Source organism: Arvicola amphibius, chromosome 13 (assembly GCF_903992535.2).
Source record: "Arvicola amphibius chromosome 13, mArvAmp1.2, whole genome shotgun sequence".
NCBI classification, from domain to species: Eukaryota; Metazoa; Chordata; class Mammalia; order Rodentia; family Cricetidae; genus Arvicola; species Arvicola amphibius.
This window is the reverse complement of record NC_052059.1, coordinates 3,688,078-3,711,231: the sequence shown is the minus strand read 5'-3', so window position 1 is coordinate 3,711,231 and position 23,154 is coordinate 3,688,078. Positions and strand designations below refer to the sequence as shown.

Here is a 23,154-nt window from a genome sequence, read left to right as displayed (position 1 = left end):
GACTGCTCACAGTGAAGGAGGGAACTGATTCCCCAAAGTCCCCAATCCCCATATGTGTGTATCACGACACACATGTACTAGCATTCACATATACACACTGTGTGCACGTGTGAGTTTGAGTGTGTGTGTGAACACACACAAAGGAATCAGAAACCGAGAGACAGTGGACCTTTTCCACCTCAGAGGTAGCTGCTTTGGGGATGGCAGGAAGCATAATTAGTGAAGGAATCCAGAGATTCTCTAAGGAAAGCCAAGTTATGTAAGCGCTGTGATCCATTACCGTTCCATTTTCATGAATAATTCACACCTCTGGTGAGAAGCTTGGGCAGGCTTCTTTTGTGAATGGCACCTGAAGACCTAGGGCAGCTCCAGTTCCCTGTGGCTGAGGAGAACCTGTCAGGTGCCCTAAGGCACCTTCCTGCCTGCTGCGTGGTCCTACTGCCGTCTTTTGCATTTCAGTAGGACTTTGGGGCGGGGCTTCTTTTTGAATGGAAACGTTGCATTCCCCTGAGGGCTTTGGCTTTTGCTGGTGTGGTAAGGCTGTGCTCCACCTGTCTAATGTGAGGCCGCTGGCTTGGAGCTGCAGAGGGATGCAGTTCATCCTGTGTGTGTTATTCCCAACTAGAGGCTTGCAAGGAAGGACAAACTAGGTGTGGTGCATGAACTCAACCCGTGGCTGAGGGCTCAGGAGTGGGTAGGGTTTTCCTCTGTAATAGCTACTCCAACCAGAACCAATGTTCATTCCTTTCTGCACCCAAATCTGGATGCCTTCTTTAACCTCTACCAGAGTGTTAGGGAAGTAACGAGCCTCTGTGTGCGTGTGTGCGTGCGTGCGTGCGTGTGTGTGTGTGTGTGTGTGTGTGTGTGTGTGTGTGTGCCTGTGTCTCTGTGTGTGTGTCTGTGTGTTTGGGAGGGACCCCAAGAGACTGTGGCTGTATTTAACAAAAGTGATGTTCCATAGGTCACAGGCAAATTGGGTTTTGGTCTGGCCTCTGCCCACTCCAGCTACCTCCGAGGCAGACAAATAGAGGAGGCAGTGACTCCGGACACCACCTCCGTCTGAGTCTACTGATTATTGCGGAGTCTATTACAGTTGGGAGGGATGCTAGAGAGGCTCAGGGGTCAGTGGCTTAGTGAAATCATCAGGACATTGTCATTAAAGATGAAACCCCATATGTAAAGATCATGGCATGGAAAATAAGCTCCAAGGTAAGGTTTCATCCCTAAAGTAGCCAGGGACAGATCTCTGTGGAATATGGGATAGACTGGGTAAGGTGCAGACCAACTCGGAGAATATGTAAAAGATAAAAGACAAGGGGCTTAGAAGATGGCGTGGCTGTGCAAGTTTGAGCACCTAAGTGCAGCCCCCTGAGCCCAGAGAACATGGATGGATACAGAACTTCCCACCTATAGTCCCAGCAGTGGGAAGGTAGAAGCAGGAAGATCTTCTTCCTGGCTGGGTCCTGTTGTCCAGCCAGGCTAGCCAAATATGCCAGCTCCAGGTGTAGTGAGACCCCCCCCCATCTCACAATGGAAGGTAAAGGCCATTGGGTGGCTCACACAGCAAACTGCTTGCTGCACAGATATTGAGAGCATGGCTTTGATCCCCAGCACCCCAAATAAAAAGCTGGGTGTGGTGGCGCATATCTGGAACCCCAACTGAGACAAGAGGAATCCTGGCGCTCACTAGCTAGCTAGTCTAATAGATTCTTTGGAATCCAGATTCAGGGAGAGACCCTGTCTCAAAAAAGATAAGGTTGAGATTGGTTAAGGAAGATGCCAGATATCAACATCTGGCCCCAACGTGTATACACACACACACACACACACACACACACACACATATATACACACATATGAATATACACACATGCATATACACACACACTACAAATACATATACACATAAAGTGGAAAGCAATTGAAGAATCTGATATTGGGCTCTGGCTTCCACATGCACACACACATTCAGAAACACAGGACACATGTACATATGAAATAAATAAGTGGTAGAGACCAGGGTAGGTTAACAGGAAAAGGGAATCCAGAGGCGTGACGTTGTACGTTGTTGCCTTTAATCCTATAGAATGGGTTCTCTTGTCCCATCTGCATCTGGAGGATTGAAACCGTAGGTTTGGTCATGACCTTACTAGGTAGCAAAGCCTATGTTTGACCCTAAAATCTGTCTCAGTCAACATTCTGCCACTGTGACAAAGCACCTAAGACAATCAGCTTTGTGGAAAGAAAGGTCTGTCTTGGCCCAGTTTGGGGTTTCAGTCTGCAGTCGGTTGGCCCATTGCTTTTGGGTTCAGCGGCATCATGAAGGAAGTGCATGGCAGAAGAGGCCCGCCCACCTCATGGCAACCTAGAAGCAAAATAGAGGCCAGAAGAGAACTGGTCACAATATCCCATTCAAGGCCACCTCTCCAAGACTCAGTTCTCAAGTGACAGTTTGTCTCCTGAAGGTTCTCACATCACTTAGTTGAACCAAGCTGTATATGAAGCCTCTAGCACGTGGCCAGATCCAGAGTATTGTGAATTTAGTGTCCCCCACTTAAACACATCCCCAACAGAATCCAGTGCTCCCCCACATCCTACACATGCCCCCAGCAGCATGTGTTGCTTAGAGAGAATTTCAGGATCAATCTCGGGGCCAGCAAGATGGCTCACAAGCTAAGGCACTTAGCAACCACACCTGAAGACCTCATTTGTGTATGTGTGTGTGTATGTACACGTGTGTGTGTGTGCACACACACACATTGTTTTTTAAAGAGATGCTACAGTTGCAACAGATCTAAATAGGGTAATGGTTTTTCTCGGGTGAGCTGAAAACCTTGCTTTGGTCCTGTTGGGTGGGAGCATGGAGTAGAAAGGGCTATGGTCACCCATAGAACAGAGAGCTAAATAGGGGAGTCCAGGACCTAGGAAACTGTGTCCACAGAGACTCTGTGGGAGCTCAGAGGCCAAGGGTGAGTTCCACATGAGGTAGCTTCTCTATCAGTGAAGCACTAGAATCAGGACTGAGGAAAAAATGAACTCTGGGGTAGAGTGATGGGCAGTTAATGACAACAGCCAGAGAGGTTACTACAACATAGCCCTCCTCCATGGCATTTTCCTGTTGACAGTTCGACTTGGATTTGTTCTAGAACAGTGTAGATGACTGGTATTGTCTGACAGGGGTTTAGGAGGAACTATAGCTGTTCTGGCCATTGGAATCCATTCCTCTTCAGCATTGAGTGTGATGCACTGTGATTCTTGGTCTTCAGCAATCAGTCTGTTGATCTTTATCATCGCACCTTGCTCTACAATACTCAGAGACACAGAGCTTGTATTGAAAAGCTTCGTGTAGCAAATCCAGACCTTCGTCACTATTTTCCATGAGGCATTTGTAAAAACAGCATCATCAAATTGGTCACTGTCAGATGTCACTCAGTGGCCCCTAGTCATGGTGTATCAGGTCTGAAGACCAGCTACAATTAAATAATTCTAGTGATGATCAGGAAGTCATAAGAGCAAATTTACAACAGTCATGCCATACCTGTACGATAAACTGTGGTGTGTATGCATGTTCATGTGTGTGTACATGTGTACAGGAACATATTCATGTTGAGGCCTGAGGTTAACAGTAGATGTCTACTCCCAACCACTCCCCATCTTGTGTGTGTGTGTGTGTGTGTGTGTGTGTGTGTGTGTGTGTAGTATCTGTTAGTGAACCTGAAACTCACTCTTTTAACTGGACTGGCTGGTCAGAAAGTCCCAGGAATCCCCCTGCTTCCACCCTCCCAGCACTGGGGCTGTAAACCGTGTCTGCAATAGCAACACCACTGCACCAAAGCCTTTGCATGGATGCTGGCGATCCCAGCTCCACTCCCTGTGCTAGCATGGCAAGCACTTGCCCCCTGAGCTCCCTCCCCAGCCCTAGGATAACATTTTTATGTGATACAAGTTCCATTATAAAATTGTAATAGGAGCTGGGATCAATCAGCAAAGTGCCTTGCCCAACGCACATAAATTCGTAGGGGAAGCAAGCCCAGAACCTGATGATTCGGATCTGCCTAGAGCAGTCTCTTCTCCATGTGGCCAGCCACCTTCCTGAGAATGTGCTTTAAGTGATGTGGAAGGACCCCAAGACTCCAGAGCACACAGACAGCACAGATGTGACTCAGGCCACCTCCAGCTTGAAGCACTTGCTGTGTGCCAAACATGGTGCACAGCCTTTGATACAAACTCTCTCTCTGAAAGCAGAAATGTCCCTGGAGGGACCATTAGACATTCTGGGGAACATGTCCAAGGTCATACTGTGAAGAGGCAAAGCCAGATTTCAAACTTCTCCAGACTTTTATAAAAATCTCCATTTTATAGTGGAAAGACCAAGAGTACTGAAGTGACTTGCTCACGGTTATACAAGGCTGAGAAACCCAGTCCCCTAACCCCACATTTAGGTCTCTTTTGCTCCACCAAAGCATGGATCACACCAAGTTGCTAACTCCAAGTTGTTCTGAAATAGCCCAAAACTTTGCTTCCTCATTAGAACGTAGAAGGTCTGTAACTAAACAAAGGTACCCAGAGACGTCAAACTTGACCCTTTGTTTTTCTACAAGTGTTTTTCCAGTATCAATTTCATAGCTGTTCTGTCAGTCTTTCTGCTCTAGTTGTGTGGTTCAGGACAGGAGGCAATGTTTGAATAGATTCCTGCCGCTCATATTCTTTGCTGGGCTCCTCTTGACTCCGAAACATGAGCTAGGAAAGAAGTTTGGAAGGGGAGACCTAAGAAGTGCGTAACAGTGAAAAGGAGCCCATGGTATGCCTTGGACAGGGAGTTCTGAGTTCCTGGCCTGGGACTGTATGTTGGTTTGCTAAACAAAAGCTAGAAAGTCCCTGCTACTTCCGCTGCCTATGCAGGAGCTACGTGAGAGAGAAGTGAAGGCTTGGAAGTTGAACTCCAGATGTTTATTTGCTAAACAAGATGGGTGCACAGAAATGCCCATAAATAGTCATTGTCTCTAATCACAGTGATTAGAAATAATTAATAAATCATAGCTTGTGAAGATGTTTACATTTTGTGATGTCGACTAGGACATTAGCATAGTTTCCAAGGCTGGAGCTGAAGCTCAGTGGAAGAGCACTTGCCTCACGTTCATGAGGTCCTAGGTTCGACTCTTACTACTGCCCAAAATTAAAAAGATAGTTTAATGTTGTCATATAATATTGTCCATAGACACTTGTTAAATACATGAAGGAATGCTCATGATACTATAGGATGGATTCGGCTTTGAGTTCCCATCACAGAGATGAGGGAGATCAAGAAGAAAAGAGGTTGACAGGCTTGCCCACAGCATGCATCCACTAAGCCTGGCTGCAGGTTTGACCCGTGTCTAACTCTAAGGAATGGGAAATTCTGCCCGTCGGGAATATCAACTTCCCACTGCGGCAGGCACTGTTCACCCAGCACTGGTGCAGACTGCACCCCTGCAATCAAAGGCTTCAGTTTGCAGGACGATTATTCTGCCAGTCAAAACTTTAATGAAAAAAAATCAGAGAAATTCAGTCTTGCTTCATCATCAGAGACAGTCAACATTTGTGCTTTAGAGAGGGAAGCAAATGCATTTGCTATTCCAAAAAAACATTAGTCTCACCAAAAACCAAACATATTTCCAACACACGGGGCACCATCCAGACCTATATTTAAATGCACAATAGAATAAATTGAATAACTATTTAAATAGAAACTGAAATCAATTTGATTTAGGATTATGAATCCTAAAATAATAGCCTTAGGGAAAGAAACCAGCCTTATCAAACACCTCTAGTACACATCAGACTCTTTATGTGCACTGTTTTATTTAATACTCGTTATTGCTCTGCAGAGTACCTTATGCGTTTTCCAGATGAGAACAAATCATCCGGAATAAATGGCCCACAATTCAAGCAAGTGTGTGGTGGCTGGACAGGTTTAGCCTCGGGCTTCCACGCCTTCAAATCCTGTGCTCCCTAGCACATTTGAAAGGATTGGAGCTGTGGTCCGTGTGGGGACTGGCTGTGGAGAACCACCAGTCAGGCTCAAGAGAGGGTAGCGCTGTCGTTGAGCATGGCAGCCTTTGCCTGTCTCACGACATGAGGAAATGTGTTCAGTCCCCAGCACCACCAAAAGATTGGCAACAAAAGCTCAATGGCTATGTTTAAACATTTTAACCATTTCAGAAGCTCTCACAGAGATGAAAACTTTTTAAAGTCTAAATCCAGTATTAGAATTTGTCTGCAAACATTGGTGGTTGGTGAGATTGCCAAGTCTGATTTCAACTTGGTTAGAAAAAGTAGGGTGTAGGGGGAATCGAGGGCCATTTCTCCATCCCGGAGTAATAAGCCAGCAGGGAATGCTGGAAAGAGTCAAGCAGAAGTCCAGTGTCCCCACAGAGCCTTCTGGCCACATCATCCTCAGTAAACAAACTGAGCACCCCTAGTTAAGAAGCCATGCTGTGGGCAACCTGCAGGAGACAGATGGGAAATGAGCAGCCGCGAGTTCAGTTTCTCCTAAGTGAGAGCACAGAAGATCTAAGTTCGAGAGTCAGCTGAGGACGGTGACGTGTGTGCAGAACCAGGGAGCCCATCGTAAAGCCAGAAATGGGAAGGATGAAAGGTAAGGGTGGGAGCTGGTTATGGTTTTGACAGACACAGGGTGAAACACACTGCATGAAACCAAAGCACCCAGGCTAAGGAAAGAAAGAGGGTCTCAAGGCCAAGACCAGCATGAGCTGCCTGAGACCCTGTCTCAAGGACACAAGGGCTGGGAGTGTAGCTCGGTGGCATAGAGTGTTTCTATCATGCGTGTGCAAATCCCTGGTTCAGTCCCCAGAGCTGAAAATACAAGTGTCCAGGAAAGAGAATCCAGAGTCGGTGTCCAGTCGGTGCAGGTTTCGATTAAGAGGCGGAGTTCTGCAGCTGGACTGGGATGGTAGTAGAAAGCGAAGTAGGCAGGACTCAACTATCCAAAGTGTTCAAAACAGACGTTACTTTATGTATACTCTACTACGTTCTTAAATAGACAGACAATCTAAATGAACCCTTCTCCAAAAAAGAAGGGATTAAGAATTGTCGAGGAAGATGTCAGAGTACCTGGGCTGTTCCTAAGCTTACTTTCCCTCCTGATAGAATTCCTTGTCCCTCATGCCTCCCTTCAGGAATTCTGTTTCCACAAGGACGATGACTTGGTTCAGCTGTGGGTTTTTCCTCAGTGGCCTGAGTTCATTAGAAGTGAGGTTTATCCTGGGACACCTTATTAAAAGAAGAAAGCCTGCTATTTACTTGGTGACAGTATGTCTTCTTGCTCCCTCTCCATGCTGGATGCTGGGAACTATACAGCTGGAGTTCCAGGGCTGAGCCAAGGCGAAGATAGCCCCCTTGCTTGTGGGCCTTACATAATAAATGGTACAGGCAATGAAGAATGTGCAAATAATTATAGTCAAAGTAATTATGGGATTCAGATCACATCAGAAGGACCCAACTATTGGTGGGGACGTTTGCCAGGAAAGCAATAGAATGTGGCTGCTCTCCTTGGTAAAACACCCTCCTCTTGTCTTACGCCAGGGTGTTCCTGGACTTCCTGAGGGGTTGTTGGGGAGAGCTGGTTGTACAGTCCTCTGAGTACCCACCACACTGAGAGGTACTAACGCACTACAAGCAAAGGGAAAGACTGAGGCTCAGGCAGCTCACAAACCAGTTGGTGGCATAGCTGAGATTCTCTGTCCCTCACATCTACTTTGTTGGGTTTTTTCTCTGTACTTGAGGCTTTTACACAATTGAGCAGCTAGATTAATCTCTCTCTCTCTCTCTCTCTCTCTCTCTCTCTCTCTCTCTCTCTCTCTCTCACACACACACACACACACACACACACACACATCTCACAGGCAAACAACTAAAATGGGGCTTCAGGGCCTTCATTGTGCTGGCAAATGTGTTGGACGGCAGCAGCATCTCCCTGCTTTGAGAAGTGCCCAAGGTGATTCCAACACAGGAGGATACCCTTCCCTATCCACTACATCACCTCCATCCTGTTCATCCCACTGAATGCAGCGATTGGTGCTGTTTTTGCCATTGGTGCCTTAAAAGCCAATTCCTGGTGGGCTGAATTACACCTTCGGCCCTATTGTGAAAGCAGATACTGCCGCCAGAATGTGCCCAGATTCCAGGCTTGATTCTGATAGGCAGTGAGCAGGATTCGGGGCTGTATGTTACACACACATACACACACAGCAGACGTACATTTCTGTGGGTTTTCTTTTTTTCTTCTTGACCTGAATCTTTAATTTATTACTGTGAGGAAAACCACATGATTTTTAAAAAGCACCGTGTGTGTGAACAAATCTCTTGAAATTTCTTTGCAGCTATGTATAAACTGATGGTTTCTAAAAAGTAAAATACCTGCTTCAGGTTTGGGTTTTTTTGTTTTGTTGTTGTTGTTGTTGTTGTTGTTTTGACTTGGGCACTGGTGTCTTTTATTCATTTTTCATTCTTGAGTTGTTAACTCATAGCTTGTGAAACCTTTAAGGTAAACCCGATATCAAAACTATAAGCAAGTAATAGACACATTGATTATTATCCATTTATACAACAAAGAAAGCCTTAATAATATGTGACCTAAGTAAGCTTTTATGTGTATTTTTTTCTTAGATTCAGCATCCACGCCCAGAGGTCTGTGTCAGTGAGACCACTCAGGAGTGGGCGACCCAGTTAACCACAGCCTCACCTGCACATATTATTGCAAATATTCTAAAGATTGTAGGATTTATGTGACCCCATTTTATGTTTTTTTCTTTTCTTTCTTTTAAACATTTATTTATTTATTATGTATACAATATTCTGTCTGTGTGTATGCCTGCAGGCCAGAAGAGGGCACCAGACCCCATTACAGATGGTTGTGAGCCACCATGTGGTTGCTGGGAATTGAACTCAGGACCTTTGGAAGAGCAGGCAGCGCTCTTAACCACTGAGCCATCTCTCCAGCCCTCTTTCTTTATTTTTCAAGACAGGGTTTCTCTGTAGCTTTGGAACCTGTCCTGGAACTAGCTCTTGTAGACCAGGCTGGCCTTGAACTCCCAGAGATCTGTCTGCCTCTGCCTCCCGAGTGCTGGGATTAAGGTGTGCGCCACCACCGCCCAGCCCATTTTATGCTTTTGATTCAGTATGTGGGCTTCTTCGACATATGCAGTCTGTATTTGGAAAGTGTGTTTTCTTTGACCAGGGCCTTGGAGCTCCGTTTTCCTGCAGTGCCAGCTGTGACCTTGATGGCTAGGTCCCCATGTTAACCTAGGGATGCAAGGGAAGTCCCATGCACTGAGATGGGATCTTTAGCAAGGGGTTCTCTGTCTTCTTTCTGACCACACAGACTCTTAGGGGAGCTCAGTCCCCATAGTGCTTTCTGCAGGAGCCTGAGCCACAGCAGGCCCTCCAGGTGCCCTTTACAGTTTATATCGGAGGTGTGGGGGGAGAGAACCAACTCCTAGAGTGGGATGGAAACTTTCTAGCCCCCGTCTGTCTTTCCGCTGGAGATGGAGGAGCTGTAATCCATGCTCAAATCCCTTTGGCAGTCAATACGGGAGGGTCTGTGGGTACTCAATACTGGGGTGTGCAGTGTGGTGAACACCTGGGGTGTGCAGAGCTGGCTCACACAATACAGTGCTTGTCATGTGAGTGTGAAGACCTTAGTTCAAATCTGCAACACCAACAAAAAGCTGAGCATACAGCCACGCATCCATGACCCCAGACTGGGGCACCAGGGATTCTGGGCTCACAGCCCGTCTAGGCAAATTGGTGAACTCTCCTGTCTCCCCACACCCCTAAACAAGGTGATGAGCAAGTGAGGCAAGCACCTTGCCAGCCTCCACACTCAGGCACACACGCATGCATTCACTCCATAAGCACACACGTGTGCATGTGAACAAAATCTGAGACCAGTTCCTGGGTGGCTATAAACTCCTCCACTTCAGCCTTCCCTTCCCCTGCTCTCATTGGGCTATGGCTTGCCCTGTCTGCTGCTTTTCTTCCCAGCTCTCACCTGACCCTTCCAGTCTAGAATTCGGTTTTAGTTTTTCCCGTCTTTCACAGATGCAGAGCAAACATAACCTCATAGCTCTTCTTTTATGAATAAACACACAGCACTCTTCAATATGTTGTTAATAACACCAAGGGGACAAAACCAGAGAAAGAAAAGAAACAAGGTGGGGGGAGCCTGCCGTTTCCTTTACCCCCTTCTCATTTGTATGCAGAAGCCAGCCATTCTTGGGGGAAATATATTAGAATTTCATATGCTGCTCAGTTACAACAGAATATAAATGTTAGTGGAAGAGGTGATCTGAGGACAGCCCTCCCTCCTCAGAGCGAAGACAGTGGAAATGATCCTTAGGAGTCACCCACAGGTGGAAGAGTTAAGCTGGACCCAGAGTGGGGGAAGACAGGCCTTGCTTTCAGAGTTGCATGAAGAAATCCCCATCAGACTTAACCCACACCCTCTCCCCCCAACCACCATGGATAAGATGGTCCTGCACCCATCACTGAAGGTCAGACAGAGGACACACAAGAAGAGAGTTCCTTTCCCTGTTAGAAGGGATTCACAGTGGCAGGAAAACCCACGTTCTCCGAACACAGGGCACACCTGAGTAACGAGCCATCTGTAAGGGGAGGTGGTTTTTGTCTGGTTTGCGTACATTTAGCGATTTCTTTGCAAGCATATACAAGCCCCTTACTTCCCTACATTATTGTGTGTGTGTGTGTGTGTGTGTGTGTGTGTGTGTTTCAACCACATAATAGTTGTGGACACAATATTTTAAAGCCAGATGGTTATTTCATTTGTATGGCATTTGACAAAGCGGGGCGTTGTTTGTAACGAATTATGTGTGGTGTGGAAATGTACTTTCTAACTGATGCAGTCACGCCAGGGCAACCTCGAGTGCTTTAGAGCACACGTGAAAGACTCAGCCCTGCCTCAGTGTGAAAACTCTGCAGAGCTGAGCTTCAGGGTCACACTGTGGAACACACCAAGTCTAGATATGAGATGTAGATGATCAAGTCAGGAACTTCCACTTAGAGATTTTATCCTGATAACCTGTCAGTATGGGCCTTGGTTGGTAATATTTAATAAGGGTATGCTACCACTTTTCATATAGAGAGAGCCCAGTTACTAATATTTTACATTACAGTTACATATATACAACATATATAATATATGTATATTATTAACAACAGGATGGGAAATTTTTTCTAAAAATGAGTCACCAAAGATTGGCATTACTGGAAATAGAGAAATGATATCTTAGGGCATTAACTTTCTGTAGCACCACAAAGCAGACCCATTTGGAAGAAAACTGCCCTTGAAGGAGCTACCGAGTATTAAAGACACACCATCCAACCTCAGCTCACTTTTCTTGGAGTGAAGTTGTCAGTTTGACCATTTGCTCCCAAGACCCTAGTTTACACATTTTATGTACAAATAAAAGCTGTACTTGAGAGTCAGTTAAATGTGGTAACACACTCAGCCTCCCCTAAAACAACAGCCCCCTAAAATAACAAGTAAGACTTATTCTCAGATTCTGGGGTATATGGGAATTGGAAGCGGTTGCTAGCATCCTCAAAGCCCTGGGTTCAGCTGTAGTATCTCAGAAGACAATCCAGGGTACACATACCTACAGTTCCAGGAGAATCAAAGTTCAAAGTCATTCTTGACTGCCCAGCAAGTCTGAGGCCAACCTCGGACTAAATGAGACCCTGTCTCAAAAACAATTTTAAGGCAACTTTTCCAAGTATCTTTGCACGTGCCACCAATTATCTCAGAACTTTTGATACAATTAATTAATAAATGGTCATGAGAAAGGCTGAAGAATATATTTACTTGACAGTGTCGATGTGCCAAAATTAAAATTATTGCTTTAACTAATGATTTCAATTAATGATTTAAGTCTGGTACTATAAGTTCACCAAGAGTCACAACAACTTTGTGTTTGCCTTCAGAAAGTCTTACTGTGATTAAGTATCAAATTGCCCTGATCCCAAACTATGCAAATGTCTCTGTGCTGCATCAGAAGACTTCCGGGTTTTCCCTCTCTGGCAACACGAGGAAGCCCGACAGCAATGGCTGCCACATAGAAGTGACGTGGAGCTGTAGAGCCAAGAAGGGAAGAGGGTTAAGCAGCAGAAAGTGTGAGCAGGAGTCAAGCCAATGGGGTAGCAAAAGAACAAGGGGAGGAGAGAGGTTGGGACATCCCTCACGATCAGAACTCAGTTAGCATGTGCAAGACCAGGATTCAGTCCCAGCACAAAGAGGTAAGCAAAGAAATAATTATCAGGACAGTGGGCAACAGCAAGTCTCCTTAATGGAAACAGTAAGTTTTGTTTCGGAAACTAGGAAACACCCTTGTGCAGCTGCAGGGCCCTGTGGCTATGGAAAAGCCCTTCTAAAACAGCTACCTCATTTAGACATTTCCTCCAGGTGGGATGTTTGTTCGCAAGCCACGTTTCCGCGTATTCTGGCCCCGGCCTGGAGACCCGTTCCTATCATCTATGTATGTCAAGAAGAGAAATGCAGTAGGGTAGGGCGGGGGGTGGGGAGGGAGTTAATCTATTTTTCCAAGATACTTCACATATCCTGAAAGGCTGCAGAGATGTCTTCTGTGGTATAAGGTTCTCTGCTCACACCTGCACTGCCGGCCCCCCGATTCACCTGACGGTCTTCTGTGCTGTGGCGCTGTTCTCAGTTACTGCCTAGGAATTCATAATCCAGACACTCAGCCAGATCCTGGTGACTCCTGTGTGCTCAGCCCCCACCCTAGACACCAGGGACAGAAAGATGAATCCCACATCCCTCCTGAGGAGTTTGCTGAGACTTTGCTAATGTACCTGCCTGCAAATATCCTCCGCGGCTTGAAGTTCGCGAGACCAAGATCCTCTGAGGTTCTTTGTAGTTCAGGGAGGCCACACAAATATTTTATAAGGTATATTTTATCTACCTCCCCAAAGTCAGCACTGTAAATACAGGATTTGATGGCTGGTCATGGGGGAAATTTAAGGGAAACACACATTGCTCTTCTTTCAATGTTTTGTGGTTTGGATGCTCTGGCGTATTCGCTGAAATGTTACCCACATCAATTAAGCAAAGCTGTCCTTAATAAGTCTAGTATTTGAGCTACCATCTCTGAAGATTTCTGAATCTTGGCATTGAGTGGTTTCTGTAGGGAGTGTGAAAGTTTCTAGAAGCCATGTAGAAACTCAGCCTTCTGAGAGTACACCTTCAGCTGCCAAAGATCACCCATAAGTAGTAAACTCAGGTATTAATAGGTGATCTCTGAAACACTAGAGAAGCCCCATGATGTTTTGCCTTCTTTCCCCGCATGAAGACTGAGTTGGGTGCTGAGTTTACAGTACAGATGAGTTTGAATTCAGTGTTTTCTTTTCTACATAAATTCTTTGGCTTTCAGCCATTTCACACTCCAGTCAGATCTCTTGCAAGTGATGGATGCTCAGCCTAAATCCATCATCATTAGGAAAGAGACAAGACAATGAATATTTCATAGCTGGCGACTGAGTCTAGGACAGAATGATCGTATTTTCTTTTTAGGTGGCGGGTGTCTGCTGGCCTCGTGCCCTGGGAGCACTAACTGTCTGGAAGTTTCAGGGTTAACTCCCCAGCAGACATTCTCTCCCAATCCTTTTTCCTGCCACTGTCTGTCCTCATGATGCTACAGCTATTGCTCAACTCAGGAAGCAGCAGTCTTGACTTAGTTGAGTGTCTCCTCCGTGAAACTCAGTCTGATGCATACACATACCAAAAGCCTGTTGCTGAATCCAACCAAAGATAAATCTGAGCCACACACAGTCGTTTTCTGTCATGTGGGTCAGTATACTGACTGATCTGATTGCATATTGACTGAACACTGACTGATCTGACTGTACACTGACTGATCTGATTGCATACTGACTGAACACTAACTGCTCTGACTGTACACTGGCTGATCTGGCTGTACACTGACTGATCTGGCTGTACACTGACTGCTCTTACTGTACACTGGCTATACACTGACTGATCTGACTGTACACTGGCTGTACACAGGATGACTGCTCTGACTGTACACTGACTGTGATCTGGCTGTTCTGGCTGTACACTGGCTGATCTGGCTATACACTGACTGATCTGGCTGTACAGTGACTGATCTGACTGTACACTGACTGCTCTTACTGTACACTGACTGTGATCTGACTGCTCTGGCTGTACACTGACTGATCTGGCTGTACACTGACTGTACACTGACTGGCTGATCTGACTGTACACTGACTGCTCTTACTGTACACTGGCTATACACTGACTGATCTGACTGTACACTGACTGTACACAGGATGACTGCTCTGACTATACACTGACTGTGATCTGGCTGTTCTGGCCGTACACTGGCTGATCTGGCTATACACTGACTGATCTGGCTGTACAGTGACTGATCTGACTGTACACTGACTGCTCTTACTGTACACTGACTGTGATCTGGCTGTTCTGGCCGTACACTGGCTGATCTGGCTATACACTGACTGATCTGGCTGTACAGTGACTGATCTGACTGTACACTGACTGCTCTTACTGTACACTGACTGTGATCTGACTGTTCTGGCTGTACACTGACTGATCTGGCTGTACACTGGCTATACACTGACTGATCTGACTGTACACTGACTGTACATAGGCTGATTGCTCTGACTGTACACTGACTGTGATCTGACTGTTCTGGCTGTACACTGACTGATCTGACTGTACACTGGCTATCCACTGACTGTGATCTGATTGTTCTGACTGTACACTGACTGGTTGTACACTGACTGATCTGACTGTACACTGGCTGTATACTGACCAATCTTACTGTACATTGGCTGACCTGATAGACTTAGCATTTCCTTATACACAACCTAATTTAGACCACCTCTGTGTAACTTCTGCTGCCATTATGTCACACACGACATAAGGACGCAAGAACTTGTCAGTGGCTGCACATGTGTCTGCCGGGAAAACATGTTTGATGCTTCTAGGAGCCATTCATGCTTTGTCTTCAAAAAATATCAGATCACTTATGAACTATGCTCGCATGACAGGGTACAGAATAGGGTACCTACATACTGAGGAGAATCATCAGACTGTTAAATACAACCATTAAGGGATATGGATTAATTACTATGATTTGTTTTTCTTATTAATAAGATGGTTCTGTTGCAAGCATCTGATGCTTTGCCTCATACATATTGATACAACCAGAGGAATGACTGTGAAGGTACCCCTGACTGGAGGTCCAGTGTGTCCATTTTTTCTAAAGTGAGCTGTAGATTTTGTGGGTATCAGTGGTCTTCATTTTAGTGTGTTCTCCTTTTCGTGGGAAAGGGATTTGAAAACAATATTTTTAGTCCAAAGTCTTCGCTACCATACATGACAGATCATAATCATACTTAAGAATCTTGCCTCCTTCCTACTCACAGTCTGCGACAGTAAACACTGCTTACTTAAGAGAATTGTCCACCAGGGAGATACATAGGCATGTGTCTTGTTCAATACATTTCATTTGTTTCTGTTGTAGCTGAAGCAGTGGCACTCTGGTGGGGTAGGGTGACAGACATTTCTTACATCCATTGGGAGGAGGCTAGGGCGGGATGTAGGTGATCACTCAGGGCCAGCACTAGCTCCTTTAGACAGCATGCACTGTCTCCTGTTTCTTGCACCTCCTGTTCCCTCCAGACTCGCCCAGTGGTATCCCTTTTTCTGATTCGCGGGCTCCAGTGGATTCTTCTGAGCATCCTTCTCAGCTGACATGTTGAGAGGTACAAAAAAGCCTTTGGAACCACAGCTGCCCCCAGTTCCTGGCATGGGTCTGAGACAGGCCACCCATTTCATGCCCTGAAGAGAATTCTCATGTCAGGAGCAGAGTGAGCAAATACCTGGTGTGTGCAGTCTGGTTCATACTGCACAGATTTCCACAGCTGCAGAAAAACCACTGCAGCACACTCTAGGCTCATAGCCGACAGATGTGCTCAGAGCCTGCTGACAATTAACAGTGTAGACACCAAAACTCAGGCAGAAACAGAGAAGGCCCTTTAGGATAGCTTAGCTCTCCATCTGACTTGCAGATAGACTCTTGCAGACCCAATGAAAGCTTTCAGTTACCTCCTCCAAGAATGCATGGGCCACAGTGCCCTGAAAAAGGCACCTTGGGTAGCAGCCTCAGCTTGGACTGAAGGAAGAAAAGAGATCATTGGCATTTAGACTGTTGTGCTTAAATTTGATGGGCTGTTTAAAAAGTTCTCTTTCAATGTGTGTACAGGGTGTGTGTGTGCGTGTGTGTGTGTGTACGTGTGCGTGTGTGCGTGTGTGTGTGTGTGTGTGCTTGTGCGCTCACGTGAATAAAAATTCCCATCGAGGCTGATGACCCCATGAAGCTGGAGGTACAGGAAGTTGTAAGCCTCCTGACATAGGTGCCAAGAACCAAACTGGGGTCCTCCGAAAGAGTGGGACACACTCTTGACCACAAGGCCGTCTCTCTAGCTCTGATACTGTAATTAACCGTGTTTCAAATGTACAAACTGGAAGTTAGGATTTGTCCACATCAGGTTGATAATGTGTGCCAGGTCACCTAACCCCGATGAGCCTAGTATTTTAAGAATATGGCTTGTGCCCATAGTTAATGTCCAGGCACCTCGGAAACCTTCCATCTACCTGGGTGTAAAAACTGTCATGAAGAATGGTGGAGAAACAGAGGTAGAGAGGTGAAGAAGTGTAATGGAAGAAATACCGATGATCTGGGGGGAATTCTCTGGGGCAAGCCTGCGGAAAAGCACAGAAAATTCTTTAAGTTGTATCCCTTTAGCATCAATTAAAATAGGATCTGAATAAAGGAAAGAAGAAAAAAACCAAAGAGAAGTTCCTGGTGTCATCCTCCCCACTTCCTGCAGCACCCCCAAACACACACAGGCCTCTCCCCTCTCCTCCTGTCCATCATACACTTCCCTCCTCCCCACTTCCTGCAGCACCCCCACAGTGATCAAAGGGATGATTTTTTAAATGAGTGACATTGGTTGGCTGTTGTTCATTACCTTAATCTATTTCCGTGGGACACATCACTGTAGGGCTGTGGTTCTCAACCTTCCTAATGCTGTGTCCCTTTAATACAGCTCCTCATGTTGTGGTGAACACCAACCATAAAATCATTTCATTGCTGCTTCATAACTGCAATTTTGATAGTTATGAATTGTCATGTAAATACCTGATAAGCAGGATATCTGCATATGACCCCTGTGGAGGTTGTGACCCACAGGCTGACCACGGTCCTCAAGTGTACTTCATTCAGACAGTCCCAACCACTTAGAGTTCTCAGAAAAGAAAAGTGATAATGAATGATACTTTCATGGGAAAATGTTGCCACCTACAAATGGAATTTCTAAGGAGAAAAAAAAACTGAATGTTTTCCTGACCCCTAATGTCAAATTTTGGAACTCTGGAAGTGCACAGCTGCTACAGAGTTGTCTTGTCCTGTTTATCCGGCACATGCACTTCCCAGAGAGACAAAGGTGCAGCTCTGAGCTGCCAGTCTAGGTTCAGGGGAGCAGTCATGACATCATTTCAACACCCTAAGTTCCTTTTGCCTTTTGGGTCGCCTCGTGCAGAGGGAAAAGACAGCCTGGGAGAGTCCAGGCGACCTTTAGTTACAACTTTGAAGCCCATTTCCTGCCCAGTTCCCAGTGTTCTCTCTGTCACACACGAGTTCAAGGTGTCATTGTTAGTGTCTATAATGCAAATCTTCACATTCTCATTGAGCTGGGCTTTCTGTAGGGTGCCTGACTTTCCTGGCGTTTGCAAAGTCCATTCTGTCTGGCTTTTTAAATTTCAGCCAATAGCAGGATTGTACATTTTTGAAACATATATTATTATATGTTTATCTAAGGAAGTAGAAGATTCCCCTAAATCTTTCAGGATCTCTTGATACAGTAGGAGAAAATAGGGGAGGAAATCGGATTTGATTTGAAGGCTGAGGAAATGGCCTGTTGTCCAGATAGCAAGGAAGCTCAGGGATGAACTAGAAGAAATTCCTATTTAATAATTAACTATCTAAATCTTTTTTTAAAATGTTATAATTCATCTGGAGAATGTAAATATTACCTAACTGTAATGGTGTCATTCGAAGACAATACAATAAACACATTCACCTATTAGATCCTATGATAGTATTACATATAAAAATTATATGTTGCTCTTATTCACACCTACCAATATATGAAACAAGGGAGGCTATTTTCCAAATTAGCCTCAAATTCCAAGGAATATTTTGGGGGCTGGAGAGATGCTCAGAGGCTAACTGCACGTGCTACTCTTCCAAACAGCCCAAGTTTGGTTTCAGCAACCAAGTTGGGCAGTTCAGAACCTGCAGTGCTCTCTTCTGGACCCCCACCCGCATCCTCACTCACAGACACACGTGCATCCAGATAAGTAAAAATAAGTAAATAAATCTTAAATGAACAGCCTCGGTGTCTGAAGTTTTGAACTTTCATTTTACACAAGTGTTTTCTAGTCAGTTCTATATACATTTGTGTGCCTCAGTGGATACTCTAAGTGAGACTACCGGCTTCTATTTACATAGGAATTTAGATTAAAGTCACAGTCTGTATCCGCAGTGACTAAACCGAGACGTACTTAAACTGGAATATTATACAGACCTCCCCACCTACAGCTTCCCTGTTGGACTAGGTTTTTAGAATAAAGAGCTATTGGTAACAGGTACATCATCCAGACATACTAAAAACATTATATGTGAACTGTTGGAGTGCTCAAAGAAAAAATACCCACATGCATAAATTCTGATACAATAGGATAATGAATTACATCTATAGAAATAGCCCCTTTACTGGGAATTGAAGCCTGGTGTGTACAAATATTAGCTGATGTTCACCATAAGGGGTTTCGTCAGTTATTTCTTACAGGTTTTTAGCTATTTAGCAAATAAGCTTTTGTTCATTAATTATGCAAAGTTAAGTCAAAACATTGCACAAAGAACAAATACTTTTGATCAAAATTGTTTATTTAAGCTTGATGTTTAATGGCATGGACCACACAGGACAAATCCCCTCACCTTTACAGAAGCATGGGATTAGAAAGGGATGTGATTGTCCTGGGGATTTGCTCCATGCCAGGCCCAGGACTCAAACAGCGATACAGAAGCAGGGATGGGACCTTAGAGATGAATCCCAGGACCACAGCTTGGGTTCAGTAGGAAACTAGTAAAGCCTTGCTTGAACTTTATACTTTTGTGTTTATTAAGAATATTTTTAACTGCTTAACTAGGTTGTTATCCCTTTTCTCATTACTGTGGCATGTAAGCATATCCTACATTTGAAACTGGTTGCTGTTATATCTTAGAAACAAGATTATGTTTTATAAGACTCTATCTTTGAATTATAAGTTAATATCTAGTTAAGTCTTAACATATTTAGAGTTAAGTTCATAAACAACTTTCAAGAAATAAATTCTCTGATTAGGCTTTCTTAAGGCCAGAGAAAATATTAGTTTGATGGTCTTATGAACATACATCAAAGAAATATGAAGCAAAAAGACTGAGCTCTAAACAGACTGCCTGCCCACATACATGCTGTCACAGTGTCAGAGAAAACACTGTAACAGTGTTTGAGTCACCGTTCCCTCCCACAGCTGCACAGGGAGACTGCTAAGAGTGAAAACCCTCAGCATGAGGGGTGGGGGTTCTGCAGAGTTAGTGCTTGTGTCAGGATTATGAGAAATTGAAGATCGTTCTACTTTCAGATGCCTTTTGTAGCAAAGAGTAAGACTTAAACTCGTTGTTTTCCCTGCAGAAAGTCTAAACGGTGCTTGTCTTTTTCTTCCGCAGATAATTCTGAAATAATCAACAGGAATGGGATGGAATGCCAAGAATCTGCATTGAGAATAGCTAAACATTGTTACTGTACATACTATCCTGTTTCCTCCTCGATAGAATTGCCACAAACTGCATGCTAAATTTAGTTCTTCTGGACAGACCACAACCCTAAGGCTAGTTCTGCTATGTCATATATGAGTATTAAATATGGTATGCTTAGTATATTCCAGCCTAAGATAGTTAACTACCTGAGACCAGCTGCGACGTTCAGAGACATAAAGGATGGGGTTTTCTTTTACAGGGTTCTAAGCCTAGTTTCTGTCCTAGGAATATTGTCTCATCTCCGTAACTATAGCCGATGCAGAAAGTCCAGCCGATATACTCATTTCGACTCAGAATATTTCAAATTTAGCAATAAACAGCATTAGTTTAAGTACTTATTCCAAGGGCAGGTTCGATTCTAACTCCAAGCGCCGTCATTTCATTTCCTGACTGGATTCAAGGGTCTGATTCACTTCTTGAGGAGACAAGCACGGCGGCAAAGATGAGAAGTGAAGTAAAACAGAAAACCTGCCTCGCAGGTCTAAAATTTGAATGGCAGTTCAAGCACAATTGCTGGGGACACATCAGAGAGTGCGATTCGGTTTGCCTGGCGATGCCGCACTGAATCATGGGATTCTAGAGTCACGTTGCTTAGATTGAAAAAAAAAAAAAAAAACAAACTTTGCACGGTATGAGCTTCATACCCCACCCAACAAAGTCTTGAAGGTATTATTTTCCAAGTATATTTTTAAAGTTGTTTTATAAGAGAGACTTTGTAGAAGTGCCTAGATTTTGCCAGACTTCGTCCAGCTTGACAAGAATGGAAGGCTCACGCCAATAGTTGAATATAAGGGATTGGTCTTTCAAACTCCACCCCCGACACACACCCGCCCGCCCCCGGTTGCCTGTTACCAATAGCTCTTTATTCTAAAAACCTAGTCCAACAGGGAAGCTGTAGGTGGGGAGGTCTGTATAATATTCCAGTTTAAGTACGTCTCGGTTTAGTCACTGCGGATACAGACTGTGACTTTAATCTAAATTCCTACGTAAACAGAAGAAGCCGGTAGTCTCACTTAGAGTATCCATTACTGTTTTTGCATTTCAAAAGTTGGACTGAAGGGTTGTAACTAACTACAGCATGGAAAAACATAGTTCTTTTAATTCTTTCACCTTAAAGCATATTTTATGTCTCAAAAGTATAAAAACTTTAATACAAGTACATACATATTATATATACACATACATATATATACTATATATGGATGAAACATATTTTAATGTTGTTTACTTTTTTAAATACTTGGTTGATCTTCAAGGTAATAGCGATACAATTAAATTTTGTTCAGAAAGTTTGTTTTAAAGTTTATTTTAAGCACTATCGTACCAAATATTTCATATTTCACATTTTATATGTTGCACATAGCCTACACAGTACCTACATAGTTTTTAAATTATTGTTTAAGAAATGAAACAGCTGTTATAAATGGATATTATGTGTAATTGTTTAAAACATCCATTTTCTTTGTGGACATTTTAGTGATTGAAGTATTTTGACTTTTGAGATTGAATGTAAAATATTTTAAATTTTGGTATCATCGCCTGTTCTGAAAACTAGAGGCATCAACCATACCAATTTTTTTTGATTGAGAAAAAAATCTGCATTTAATTCATGTTGGCCAAAGTCTAATTACTATCTATTTATCTTACATCATAGATCTGATAACTGTATCAAAAGAAAAATCACGTTCTGAGTATAATCTTGCATAGTGCTTGTACGGTGTCTGTTTTAATTTGTGGATAGGTATTGTATCTAACTTGTATCACTTTGCTAGTTTTCATCTTTATGTATTATTGATATTTGTAATTTTCTCAGTTAGAACAATGTAGTTACGCTACAACTTGCCTAAAACACTCATACTTATTTTTTTTCGTTTATTCATTTAAACTCATTGAGAAGTTAGTAGACGCTACTTTAAAAGGTAAATTATGGGAATCACTGAAATATTTTTGTAGACTAATTGTTGTAACTGTCTTTTTTTTCTTTCATTTCATGATTTTTATTTTAAAAATTATTAGCACATAGCTATTTTCAGCCCTTTAATAATGGAGCATCAAAAACATCACCTGTATCCCCCAGCAAATATAGATGACTGTATTTTTTACTATGATATCCATTTTCCAGAATTGTGATTATAATATGCAGAGAGTCAAATATGCCATTTACAATAAGGAGGAGGCAAGGCAAATGCATAGATGTACAAATATATGTACAACAGATTTTGCTTTTTATTTATTTATAATGTAATTTTATAGAATAATTCTGGGATTTGAGAGGATCTAAAACTATTTTTCTGTATAAATATTATTTGCCAAAAGTTTGTTTATATTCAGAAGTCTGACTATGATGAATAAATCTTAAATGCTTTGTTTAATTACAAAAACAAAATCACCAATATCCAAGACAGGAAGACGTCAGTTCAACAGCTACAGCAGTTAGGAAACTAACTCCACTTGTACGGGACTCCATTTCACTCTTGGTTTTCAGGGTGTAACCACACTTCACAGACATGTCTTTCAGCCACATACCACTGGTCACATTTCTACTAAATCTTTCCGTAACACTTCTTAAAGAATTCCCTCATTCGTTATCTTACAGCGTGAACAGGAGTCTAATTTGTATCAATTCTGTGTTTGGTTGTAACATTCAGTTCTCACTCACCCAATGTACAACCAATGAAATAAAAGAAGCATTTAAAAGGATCGTGTGGTCTTCCTTCTTGTTCAGATAGTTGGACAGAAGTGTTTTTACTTTTCTGTAGATAACCCCTCAATGATATCAAAGGGCAAACAGTACTCTTCAGATGGGAGCAGGACAAAGCTTGATATTAATTTGTTTGTTTGTTTGTGGGTTTTGCTTTGAGCTTTGGCTCTTTTCTTTTGCACATGCCAGGGTACAAACCACTGTGCATGTGGAGAGAGAGTTTATTCTCTCCTATGATATGGGTCCTGGGGTTTGAACTTATATCATCAGGGTTGACACCAAGCACATGTATCCAGTATGCTATCTTTCCAGCCCCAGACTTTGGCTTGTCAGAGTAGGAAAAATAATTCAAAGTGACCACTTGGGAAATACATTCAACATCATTTAAAGTTAGCGACAGAACATCCACCATCCAGTCCTTTTGTTTGTGGTTCTGACTAACAATGAAGAGACATG

At 43.6% G+C, this 23,154-nt stretch overlaps 1 protein-coding gene across 6 annotated transcripts in view; it reads left to right on the top strand.

Moving 5' to 3' along the window:
• The window catches only part of Mbnl2 (muscleblind like splicing regulator 2), a 153,505-nt gene extending 130,808 nt beyond the window's left edge, over positions 1-22,697 (top strand). For all 6 annotated transcript variants that reach the window (XM_038309832.1, XM_038309828.1, XM_038309829.1 and 3 more), the window contains one exon: positions 19,908-22,697. In XM_038309832.1, the coding sequence (XP_038165760.1) occupies positions 19,908-19,922 (15 nt within the window). In that variant the 3' untranslated portion in view covers positions 19,923-22,697. The remainder of the gene's footprint in view (positions 1-19,907) is intronic.
• The last annotated feature ends 457 nt before the right edge of the window (positions 22,698-23,154 follow it).